The sequence below is a fragment of the Apus apus genome, chromosome 4 (assembly GCF_020740795.1).
Source record: "Apus apus isolate bApuApu2 chromosome 4, bApuApu2.pri.cur, whole genome shotgun sequence".
In the NCBI taxonomy this organism is placed as follows: domain Eukaryota; kingdom Metazoa; phylum Chordata; class Aves; order Apodiformes; family Apodidae; genus Apus; species Apus apus.
The window spans coordinates 111,096,369-111,109,694 of record NC_067285.1 but is presented as its reverse complement, the minus strand read 5'-3'; the positions used below and the strand labels follow the sequence as shown (position 1 = coordinate 111,109,694).

The following is a 13,326-nucleotide window of genomic DNA, read 5'->3' as shown; positions in this document are numbered from 1 at the left end:
AGTTATTTACAGTTGTCTTATTTTCATGTCACCATTTCAGTTGTTAAAATGAGTTTTCGTGCTAGCTCATTAGAAGGACAAACACTGACAATATGGAATATCAGCCATTGATATGAAAACAACATTTTGATAATGTCTAAATAAGAAGGGCAGTCAGTGATTTCCACATGCACAACAAATCATATGTAAAACTGGATGGACTAAAGGAAGGAAATATGTGTCTGTGTCCTGCCCAGAACTCATACTAGCTGTCTACCAACTTACTAGGCCTGGCTGGACAGCCGAGTTGGAGATGCCCATAGGACACTAGTAGTGTCCTATGCTCTTGGGCCAAAGACAACTGGATTCTTTACCCTATAACCTGTGAGTCAGGCTATTTGCGAGGCTTCTTGTTAAAGATCCATCCACTTGCAGCTATTGATGAGAGGAGAAGAGAGGACAAAGGAAGGAGGAGCAAACAGGCAAGTGGTCATGCATTTGAAGCCCGTGTTTCAGTTGCTCAGCTGAGGAGGCAAAAAGGTAATTTTTTTCTCCTTCAAAAAAAGAAATATTTGTAAGCTTTCTGGCACCCATTATGAAATTTAAGTACAGTCTCTAGTAGCTGAGCATTTCTGAGTTGGAGCATGGCCTGCTGTCCTGCATGCTTATGGAGAAGCAAAAGATATGCAGGGCTCCATGTGGATAGTGGTGCTGAAGACATTTGAGGGCATTTGGGTCATATTCTTTAACCATACAGGGTGAGTAATCTTATTTTATCATAAACTTAGATTTCCTCTTCAAATATCTTCATTTAGTAAATGAAGTATAACGCCCCCCTCCCCACCCCCCCCACCCCCCCATTTGAGTGATATCCAATGTTGAATTGTCTTTTATATTTATATCTATATATTGGTTTTACTTACAAATTAAGTATTCTCCTCAAAGTGGGATATCATTTAAACTTTTATCCTTTTTCTTTTAAAATAGCCTGGGATTAGCAAATCAACTTTATAAGTGCATCTCTACAAATTTTCTGTATTATGTCTGTTTATCTTTTATTGGGAATGCCAGCATTGGGAGTATTTTTATATGCTTAGGCTTTTTCAAACTGTCATAAAGGAGTTGATAACCTGTTGACCTTGTAAATGAAATGTGTTGTTAAATGCTAATGGGCCACTGAAAACTGAAAATACCCATAGATCTCAGTATACTTTTGTGCTTTCTGCTGCCCTAAGAGATGGCAGCCTTTGTTAAACACAGCTAAATGTGCTTGGGAATCCCTCTGGGTTTCTTACCTGCAACTGAAAAAATGCAGATGAGGACAGTTATTCAGTGGATTGGCCACATCTAAAACACAACTACCCCCATGAAATGCATGAAATATTCAATATATATAAAGGAGTAAGTTAATCACAGTCGAACTTGAAAATAAATTGCTAGGAAAAGAGGAGTATTATACCTTTTTCTCTAGATAGCCACAAATCTCTCTTTAACAACATTGTGGTCACAATACATTCCAAGTAATGACTTTTTGTTTGTTATAGAATTTCAAATATATAGGACAGTTTTCTCACAATGGGCTCATATCCAGCCAAAACCTTGTGCATGTTTTCAAGTGACTGACTGAAATACCATTTCAGCCATTCCATAGTAATGCTGATAAATAGCAGATGTCTCCTACCACCAGGAGGAGTGAATCTGAATAGCAAATAGGCCATTCTTACACTGGCTGTCACTAATAGTATCAAGTTTTATGCATAAAATGTGCCACAGAAATGTAAGACATAAGTATTATGAATAAGATCTTTTCCTTACATTGATCTTACATACATATGTAGGACTGGATTTATTATTAAGCACAGCTGAGAGGAAAATGTTCTGTTGCCTAAGAATGTAATCTTGGAAAAGAGAATTTTCACCCTCCAGATTCATAATTGCTCCATGTAACTTCAGTTGCTCTAGAGGCTCTTAATTGACTTTTGGTTTGTGGTAACTGCAATTATACCTGTCCACAAAATATGAATTTGCTTTGAGAAGGAGGAGAAACAAGAAATGCACCCAGAATTCACAGATAGCTTTAAGGGCTTGGCAATGCCTAAATTACTTGCTAAAGGCATAAAAATGAGGTCTTAGCCAAGAGTATTCAAAGGGCTACAGGCTGTTTTTCAAATTGGTAAATAAATTACAATTGCTCTTTCCAATCTGTGCCATGCAAACCAGAATAAGACCTATTTATCAATAACTACTAATTTTTTTACTTTCATACTTCTCAAGGTCAATATGGGCCATAATCTAAGGTGTCTTCTTCTATAACTGATGCATAGGCTCCCTGAATTAAAGTGCATTAAAAATGTCCAATAGTTATGCTTAATCTAGAGTGTACCTGTTAAGAAAACCATCCAACACTGATTTCACAATTTCTAGAGATATAATCACTATCTTTTATAAGTTATTTTGATTAATTAATATCACTGCTAAAAAATTTCAGCTAATTTTGATAACTAAACTAACTATCTTCTTCACCTTTCAGCCAGTAAGTTATGTTGTTCCTTTTATCTAATCTGTTGAACTGGGAATGTTCATCAGCTTTCCCTTACTAGTACTTGTTGATTTTGATCATCTCATCTTTTAATCATGCACTTCATTCATGGAAAAAGACAAAGCTGAGTGTATCTTTTCCATAAAAGATGTTTTTTGTTCTTGAGGTTCTTTAAATTCTTTCCAGTTCCCCAGTGTTGATCTTCCATTGAGGACTCAGTATTCCATAACTGTGGACACAAAACAAACTGAATATGGTCATTTAACCTATTTCATCAGTATCCTCCTCAGTGATTTCCTGGGATCTGCATGGGATAAAGTTCATTATTGTAAAAGTACGTATCATCTGCAATAAAACTGGCCAAACTGAAATCTATATTTCTGATCTTTACCAGCTTATTCTATATCAATCAGTTGCCCTCTCACTGACTTACCACTTTCCCAATTGTTGGGCTATCTGCACATTTCTTCAGTTAAGGGTGTTCCTTCCCAGTTTTTAACAGAAATATTACTATTGTGAAGCTGACAAATGGTGTCTCCAAGAGTCCACTGCAAAAGGCACAGTTTAGCAATGATTTTTTGGTATGTACATACTTTTGGAAGCTTAACTATTGGAGAACTTGGAATCTTTCTGTATGTGCCTTGTTGCTTTTGTATCAGCTGATTTTTTTAATCAAGCTGCCATGTAGTACCAAGCAAAACACTTTTCAAAGGTCCAGTCTTATCATCAGCAGTACTTTAAGCAATGCAAAGTTTGATCACATCAAAGATGATGTTGGTTGCTTTGAAAATATTTTTACCCACAAAACCATTTGGTTACCATTAACTGCATTTCTTTCCTCCCTTTATTTCTGGAGTCTGTCATAGATGTTGCATGATTTGATTTGAAAGTGCTGACAGCTGAACTGGTCTGTAATGTCACAGGTCATTCTGTTGGCCCAGCTAAATATTTCCAGACTGCAGTTTCCTACTACAATTCTTTTGGTGTCTTTTCCCACTTTTCAAGGTTTATTAAAATCAACAATATTAATACAGAACATGCTTAAACAACCAGCTCTTTTAAAACTACCTATACTGTGTAGTTGAACATGAGCCAGCAGTGTGCCCAGGTGGCCTGGAAGGCCAATGGCATCCTGGCTTGTATCAGGAATAGTGTGGCCAGCAGGAGTAGGGATGGAATTTTCCCCTTGTACACAGCACTAGGGAGGCCTCACCTGGAGTCCTGTCTGCAGTTCCGGGCCCCTCACTGCAAGAAGGATCTTGAGGTGCTGGAGCAGGTCCAGAGGAGAGCAACGAGGCTGGTGAAGGGACTAGAGGGAAAGTCTTACAGGGAGAGGCTGAGGGAGCTGGGGCTGTTTAGCCTGGAGAAGAGGAGACTCAGGGGGGACCTTCTCACTCTCCACAACTACCTGAAGGGAGGTTGCGGTCAGGTGGGGACTAGGCTCTTCTCCCAGGCAGCCAGGATGAGAGGGCACAGCCTGAAGCTGCACCAGGGGGGGTTTAGGTTGGATATTAGGAAGCTCTTCCTCATGGAAAGGGTGATCAGACATTGGGAGGGACTGCCCAGGGAAGCGGTGGAGTCACCATCCCTGGAGGTGTTCAGGGAAAGGCTGGATGTGGCACTTAGTGCCATGGTCTGGCTGATGTGGTGGTGTTAGGTCAGAGGCTGGACATGATGGTCTCAGAGGTCTTTTCCAGCCTCAGTAATTCTGTGATTCTGTGATTCTGTTGCTCACTGGAAATACAGATAGTTTTTTTCTCTGTTTCCCTTGTGTAGTATATATATTTTTATTATAAATATGAAGGTATCTCTGGAAGTTAAATTTTCTCCTTTCTAAGGAGAATAATTCCTTTTTCAGGTAAAATTCTTGCCCATTCCAGTGGTGTGAGTGGCTGGGAGAACATCTCTTATGATTTGCTTTACTGTTAAGGAGAAAAAATTCCAGCTTTATTCTCTCCAGCTTCTTCAGCTATTTTGGTGTTGTAGTTGCTAGTTATTTTACTTGATTATGTGTAGATGTATAAGAAGCAAGAAGTCTTGACTGTCACAAGATTCTGGAAAATTCTGTATTTAGTGCAGGAAAAAACACAGATCGAAAGCAGATCAAAAACTCCCCAAAGCCTTATGGGGGTTTTTTTGAGGGAAAAAACACCTGAAATTATCTTCTTGGCAGATGAGAGGCTCTGCTGCTCCAATGTACTGCCCTTGCATTCCCTAATTACAAAGTTAGCTTGTAGCAAAATCTTTTCTTCTGAATGGTTTATGCCTTCCCTGCGTAGATCACAGTTTGAACCTCGGTAAGTGTCTGTCTCCAGTGCAATGATTCTTGGCTTCTTTATGGATTTTTAATTTTTCTTGGAGTTTTATGGGCCAATAGCTGAAATTTATCTCTTATGCTGAAGAGGGCTTTGTCTCCTAAATGGAGGCAAACATATTTGTAAAGAGATCTAAGCAGGAGATAACACTATTACTTGGTGCAGCAAGGGAAGCCCCTGCCTGCTGTTACCACAGAAAGCCATCCTTGCAGTCATCATTCCCCAACCATTGCTAGAGTCAAGTTTGCCTGCTGTACTGTGCAACAACTTCCCACTGGTACTTTTATTTGAAATGCTAACTTCTTATTTTTTTTTAATCATTATCTGGTTGAAAAAGTGCATATGTTTCTGTGCCCAGATTTTCTAAGGAATTAATGCACTAAGGGTTTGATTCACTGCTGCCTGGTTCCAGCTTTATGACACTGTTGCTCTGCTGACTACAAAGCAAAGCTTAAAACTGAAGTAACTGAAGATCTACATGTGAATTGAAATGATGTTCATTCAGTTTAATTCTTCTTTACTGAGCCATAATACAAGCAACTAGCTGAAGGCAATAAGGAAATCACTGGAATTGCTTAGGTGGCCAAATTTGACACGTGGGATGGCTACCAGGAGATTTTGGAGAACACTCACAGCTTAATGCTCTTATGGGGTTTTTATGTCTCTTTTCTGATTCCAAGACTTGAAAGCATTTCACAGTGTGAATGGATATTAAGGGCAAGGATTTAGTATCTGCATGTTAAAATGTGATTAATAGTGGTGAAAATATGGAGCTCTTATCTACTGTAACAACATATTGAAACTAGAAGTAATTAAAATGGCATCAAAATATGTAACACGGTTTTCTAAAAGACAACACCGTAGTCCACAACCAATCTTGCAGAGGTAGATGCTCCTGCACACCTCCATAAAATCATTCATGTGTTTAAAGATGTATGGTTTGAAGCATCCTTATATGGATTTAGGCATCTAATTTAGGTGCCTCCTCATTTCAAAATGCTTCCTTTAGTCATTCTCTTCCTTACCATATGCACCATGTAAAACAGCTGTGAGAACTCCTTACATAAAGAAACACTGGAAAATTTAAACCTATTAGAAACCTTCAATAAATACAGTTTATTCAGGAAGGTGCAATATAGGCTTGATCCAATGAGTTTGTCCCCACTGATGATGAAGTGAATACTATTTGATGGTATCATTTTATATTCAATAACAATCCGCCAGTGTTACTAACAGAATCATTTAACAATGAATAATGCTGGATTGTAGATCTCTGCAATAAATTAGAATATCCTAATTTAATAGAGTATGATCTGTTATTTGCCAACAAACATACAGATTGCCTTTTAAATCATGCAGTACTGTGGTTATAGTATAACACTACACTGAATTATATTTCATTACTGCCTATTGAACAGTCATGTTTCTGCCATATAATGTAATTTTCCATCTTTTAACTTGGTTTCTTTTGCTAGCAGAAAATACAAATTAGTGCTGAGGAAAAATATTTACTGGGGGCAGGCAATTAACTCTGCATTGCAGGGAATGGCACCAAGTATGTGAAAATCATTAAAAAGCTTTTTTGTTTTTCCTCTCACTGTATGTAGCTGTTTATGTGTTTGATGATTCATAATGAGTATAAGGCCACAGATGAGGAAATAAAAATAAATAGGTAAGTCTAGAGATTCATGTGGTTCCAGACACAGGCTTTCTGTCATGTCTGTTCTTGTTCACATCGGTCACTGACACTTCAGAAAGAGGTTTCTCCTAAACCCCTATTTTTAATTATTCAGAATACTTGAGGGGAAGTGTAATACATTTTTTTATTATTCCATGATGATTATTTATCCTGCTTTCCTTGCTTATAATTCATATTAAGGAATCCTATGCTCCCAAAATATGGCACAGGAAAGGTTTGGAGGGAGACAGGCCTTTTTATGCTCATTAAAAATAACTTGGAATTTACTGAGCAAGTGGGGTGGAATTAAAAGAGTTAAAATAACATTAGATCCAAAAAGGGTTCTACAAACTGGGAAAGGCTTGTAAAAACTTAATACAAAGAGTGTATCCCACTTTTTCAGCATTTTGGGAGAGGGATATCTCCTAAATAATAACCTGGGTGGCTACAGTACTTAACAGCATATTTTTAGCACCAGCTAAACTGAGGATGTCCTGCTGGATCTGGCAAGTGCCTAATTCATGTTTTGAAATGTTCAGACATTGTTCTGGAAGTCCAATTTTATGCTTAAATCCTTTCAAAAAGTTTGGCCAGGGATCTGTACTTTATTTCAATGTGTGATGGAAGCTTCTTGACTGGAAGTCCCAATAATATGAAGCTCAACATGTTCTTAAAGCCTCTCAAATCCAGAGGACCCAGGAACTTCAGGCTGACTTGTGCATGGGAGAAACACAAGGGTACATGTACAAAAAGTCTGCTAATCACAAAGTAAGATTCCTTGTGAACATAAGTAGCTCAAATACTACAGTAGCTACAAAAACCTGCACTTAACTGTTTTGTCTTTTTATTTCTTCAGGGGTTTCAAAATCTCCTTTCATCTTTTAAGATGGGATTCTCTAACAAGCTCAGCACTGGCCTCACACTGTTCCTGTAGACACCATTGGGGGTGTTATCCTGGACTTAGCAGGACTTAGAACAAACCTGAACAATTGGGAAAAAATCCCCATTGACCTGTTTTGCAGCCTCTGACATGTAAAAGTAAATCTTTAAAGGTTTAAAGGAGAAGTTACTATTTATTTATTTTTTGGGGGGAAAAAAGAAGAAACTTCACCTGTAGTAATAGAATCAACAACAAAAAAACCAAGCAAGCTTTTCTTTTGAATTATTAAAAATGTAATGTGAGGTAGCACAGTCTTACAGGTTGGTGCCTGTTGTTGCCAGTGCTTGTTACCACAGGCTACCTGATTAATCCTGAGGGAGAGGATTCATTTCATCTTTAATGAGATCTGAGAGTATCCAGACTTCAGTCAGGAAATGGTCCAGTGATCCAGTCGTGGTGTAACCTTGCTGTATTTCATTTTCTTTTCTGTTTGTAGCTGGACAGTGCCACTTCCCTCATCCAGGCAGCTAAAAATCTGATGAATGCTGTGGTCCTTACAGTGAAAGCATCATATGTGGCTTCTACTAAATACCAGAAGGTCTATGGTACTGCTGCAGTGAACTCACCAGTTGTATCTTGGAAAATGAAAGCCCCTGAGAAGAAACCTCTAGTAAAGAGAGAAAAACCAGAAGAGTATCAGACAAGAGTGAGAAGAGGGTCCCAGAAGAAACATATTTCCCCTGTACAGGCCTTAAGTGAATTTAAAGCTATGGATTCCTTCTAAAACACTCAGCTTTACCAGGAGGGTTTTATATTCTTTTTGTATGCATACCTGCTGACTTGTGTGTGTCTGGCATGGGTGGGGGGAAGCAGTGCCCATTTGCATGCTACCTGAGACTCTATTGAAGTAACTCTCTGCAATGCCAAAATTCAGGGCATTCTCCTCTGCTGTTAAATGGACTTATCTCAAGCTTACTTTTTGAACTAAACCATAGCCTTGAATTGGCCAAAGAATTTGCATCACGGGGGTACGTACGAGTTAAATAATAAATTCAAATCTAAACCCAGAAATTTGTATGCATGCAAGAAACATTAGGTTGGCAGGTATATTAAGTGAAGAAAAAAAAAAAAAGAAAAAAAAAAAAAAGGAATTGTAATGGTAGACCATAAAGGCTTGTATTGCTTCTGTTCCAGTGCAAAAATGTACTAGCCAATATGCTTAAATGTGTGGCCCAATAATTAAATGATATAACTTTTAAGTCATCTTCATTATAGTAAGTGAATTTTTAAAAGAGATACAAACTAATTCATCTTACAAATGCTTCTTTTAAACCATATTTTGTTCTTTATATTCTAGTAGTGTTATGATTGCTCACATTTCAGTTAATCCCATTAATATGACCAGAGGTTTACTTTTGCCAATTGAATTCCTTATGGTGGAGTATGAAGCACAATATGGTGATTGACATTGCCTTTTATATTATGATTATTAATTATTATTATAATACTAGTAATAGAAGACCTGGTGGTGGAATGTTTAGAGACACGGAAACTGACAGTGTGAGAATTTAGAGGCAAATATGTAGGTGTAGCTTGGATTACAGGTATCTGACATACCATTGTAACCACTAACTCAATAAACTCATTTAACCTTGGAATCTTCAACATGGCTCATCTCTTCTAATGCACAGGCATCTCCTGCAGCATGGCAGAATTTTTCAGTGAAGGAGAGACAACCTTACATTCACTTTCTCAGTTTTCATAACCAGGATAACCAAACATGGCCAGTGGGTCAAAAAGAGCTTAAATCTGAGACAGATTTAAACCTCAGTATATGTGAGACACACGTGTCAAGTGTGGGATTAAATTATTTGTTTGAATACAACACCTCAGAAACAGCATAAAGGTAATTCAATTGATGAAGCTTATAAGGCTGACATCTCAGAAGCTTGGAAATCATCTGTTGTGCCACACTGTGTAGACCTGTATAAAGACCACTGCAGAAAGAAATGCACTATCTACTTTTATTCCCCTTTAGCCCCAACAGTTGCCCCAACTACTGAGGCTGTGTTATTGTTCTGAAAAGGTCTTGGTGTATATGAAAATAAAACAATAAGGGTGTGTTTATATTTCTTATAATTAAATATTAACAACTGATGAAAACATTCATGATCTCTTAAGGGATTTGAAACACTATGAGAAACAATGAGTTACACCATAAGTGACATTACAGTGTTTTTGAGTGTTGTTTGGCTGCTTGGCTCAGCTACACTGACTATTCCTCAGAACAGCAACAGACCAAGTTTTGTGCTATTGCCCTCCTACACAGTCTTTAGAAAGAAATGTACTCTCAGGGGCCTTTTAGGAAATCACTATTTTTGCTTTGTATAGCTGTACTGTAAAATAAAAAGTCTCCCCAATCCAGACTAGTGACTGTACATGGAATCAAAATACATCAGAAGATGTGGGGAAGTCCATGAAGAGCTTCCCCTTGTAGTCTGACATAAACTGGCACTACTTGTGGTGCCAATAATCTACCTAAAAGTAATCTGGGATCTTTACCAAGGAAATTAGAGAGATGAAATATGGATACTGAGTTTAAAGAAAAAATAGCAAATAACAGACAAATAAAAATGTCCCAGTATGGTGCATGAAAAAAGAAAATAGGCAAGTTGGCCACAAATAAAAGTCATAGTACTTCTTCAGAAGTGTTTTGGTCTAAAACGGATGGATTAACTGCACAGTTGCTTTAAAACTGAATGGTTGCAATAAGAGGCATCTCAAACTTAGAGATGTTGAGAAGAAAGTATAAACAATAAAATCTATGAACACGTGTTGTGGAGTTTTCCCTGATGAAGGCTCCATGGCTAAAGAGGAAGACAGTAATACAAGGAATCCATTATCAGTCACTCTGTAAAGTAGTGATGGTGCCTGCAAAATTACAAGGAGAAGTAGTGTCTGATATTGGGCAACTTAGTTTTCTTGAACTAGAGTCCTAATTAAGGATGGATTATTTGCCTTCTGAAGGAGCCCATCTGTGCTCTAAATATCTTCACGGTGGTGTGATAAAATAAAGTGTTGATAAATGAAAAGTAATACACATGAAAACAAGAACCAAAATCCAACCAGAAAATACCAGTTCAGTGGTGAACTCATGTGGTAAAGCCAGCAGAATGTTACAATTTATAAGAAGAAGTTTAACAGAGAAAGAGGAAAATATGGGGTGATAGTGTACATAAGGGATGTGCCTACATTTGAATGCTTCACACAGTTTTTATCAGCTTCTCTGGAAGAAGAAATGGTGTAGGATGGAAACATATATGGAGAAGGATGGAATTAATTTCATGTAGAGACACTAAATAAGGTAATAATCTCCAGTTTCTTCAAGGTCATCAGTAGTGTCCTGGTCTCACTGGGACACAATCATAGACCAGCCATGGAGGACAGGCCATTAGCAGCCTTGAGTCAGCTGGGAGCTCCAGGCAGGGCAGCTGGCCCAGGCTGACCAGCAGGTGTATCCCACAGCACTCACCTTGTGCTCAGAATAAGAGGAGCTGTGCTGAGTATAGGAAGCTTGGTCTCCTGAAGCTCTACCTTCTTGGCTTTCTGCCAAGCCCTGAGGACTAGGGTGAGTGTAAGTTCATATACTTTAGGTTGGTCTCTGTATTAGTTCGTTATTTCATTACATCTGTTTATATTTCTATGGTATTTCTCTCCACTTTCTGATTCTCCCTCTTGACTGGAGAGGGGTCACTGAGCGAGAGAGCAACTGCTTCAGTTTAGCCCTGGGTGTGAGCCAAATGGAGACCGTGAAGCTATGAGAGGAGTAAATAAGGAGCAAATAATCACTGATCCTTATAACTCAAAAATTAGGGGTGACATGAATTCTTAAACCAAACTTTTGGTTTGAATACACAAATTGTGGAATCCATTTTCACAATGTCACCGTTGCCAAAATCTCAACAATTCAATTGACTACACCAACCAAGAATTCATCCCATGGACTCTCCATCTTGAAATCTTAAGATCTAGAAGACACTTAATTCTAATATCCATGGGACAACAATATGTTCTTGTGGCCAAGAAGACCAATGTTATCATGGGGTGCATTCAAGAGGGTGTGTCCAGCAGTTGAAGGAGGTTCTCCTCCCTCTCTACTCTGCCCTAGTGAGACCCCACCTGGAGTGTTGTGTCCAGTTCTGGGCTCCCCAGTTCAAGAGGGACAGGGGTTTACTTGAGAGAGTCCAACAGAGGCTACAAGGATGATTAAGGGACTGGAACAGCTGCTTGATGAGGAAAGGATGAGAGACCTGGGGCTGTTTAGTCTAGAGCAGAGAAGGCTGAGAGGGGATTTTATTGATGTCTGTAAATATCTGAATGGTGTGTGTCAAGAAGGACAGAACTACCTCTTTTTAAGTCGTGCCCTATGATAGGATAAGGGGCAATGGGTGCAAACTAGAGCACAGGAAGTTCCACCTCAGCATGAGGAAGAACTTCTTTACTGTGGGGGTTACAGAGCACTGGAACAGACTGCCCAGAGAGGTTGTGGAGTCTCCTTCTCTGGAGATGAATTTCAAGACCTGTCTGAATGCCTTTCTGAGTGACCTGCCCTAGATTCTGTGGTGGTCCTGCTCTGACATGGGGGTTGGTCTTGATGATCTCCAGAGGTCCCTTCCTACCCCTAACATGCTATGATTCTGTGTGATTCTGTAAAATCACCATAAAATAGTGTATGTGGATTTTGGAAATGGTCACTACAGCCAGTCCTTCACTGAGGACTTTTAGTTAACTTTCAAAATACTTTTATTTAGATTCTTTATTGGCTCGTTTATTAAATTAAGAATTTGAAAGTGAGGAGAAGAGTTAAAAAAGCTAAATCTATTACAGGTCTATTACCAAGCAAGGCATATTACTACAAAGGAATTGGATGGGACAAATAAATGAAACCTCAGTGTAACAGAATAACCTAGTACATTACTCATACATAGCACTTTCTTATTCCCCAGTGATCTCAATTACATCATAAAACTTATGTATAAACTTAAGTACTTGGCTGCATATTAATTATAGTATTCATATACTTCAAGTTGAACAAGTGCTTTGATAATAAGGAAGCAGGGGATAAAGCCCAGCACAGTTTAATTTTGCTCCAGTATTTTCTTGCTACCGTGTCCTTAGAGTGTGAAATAAAATCAATACTTCAGTTCTTTCACATTTTAGAAAGAGGTGGACAAAGATGTGGAAATCTTGTGGGGAAGCAATCCCACTGAGACAAAAATACTGGGTGGATATTTATATATATATATATCTTGCACACAGTTTTATATCTCCACAGGAAAGCAGGCCAAAACAAGTTTCCTCTATCTCTATGAAACTTGAGTTTAATAAAAAGGATGTATAATTATAGCCTTAAAATTACATTTCTGCATACAAAAATGTAGATTTCAATGGGATTTTAAAGCAAAGCCAAGTGTGGATGGGTTTTTTTAATGGGGTTTTTTGTTTGTTTTTAAATGCCCCGCCCCCCCCCCAGTATGAATCTAAGTTAGTGTCTTATAGTGGAAATCCAGCAATGTCTCTCCCTCAGCTCTGTAAATATGCCTTCAAACAACCCTTCAGATCTGATAAGTGTGTGGAAATGGAAGGAAGATGGAAGAGAGGAAGTCTGTTGGTTTGAACTTCATTGGTAGTTTGTCCAGAAGAGAAAGGTCACAGCTGACGTTGTGTCCAAGGATAGGCAGAGCATCCCATGTCATCTTAACAGTGACTTAAATCATTTACTTGGAAGTTAAGCACATACTGGAGCTTGAACCTGCAGAGATCAGGAATAGTCAAGAATTTTTCTGGTTTCTCACTGAATGACCAAGTGCATCCTCAAGCAAGGGTTCACACATTTCTTCTGCTTTAGATATTTTTCCCTTTATGACTCAGTCAA

The 13,326-nt window shown here is 38.4% G+C and overlaps 1 protein-coding gene across 3 annotated transcripts in view; it reads left to right on the top strand.

Moving 5' to 3' along the window:
• The window catches only part of CTNNA2 (catenin alpha 2), a 512,527-nt gene extending 503,471 nt beyond the window's left edge, over positions 1 to 9,056 (top strand). For all 3 annotated transcript variants that reach the window (XM_051617316.1, XM_051617315.1, XM_051617318.1), the window contains one exon: positions 7,888 to 9,056. In XM_051617316.1, the coding sequence (XP_051473276.1) occupies positions 7,888 to 8,175 (288 nt within the window). In that variant the 3' untranslated portion in view covers positions 8,176 to 9,056. The remainder of the gene's footprint in view (positions 1 to 7,887) is intronic.
• Positions 9,057 to 13,326: the final 4,270 nt, after the last annotated feature.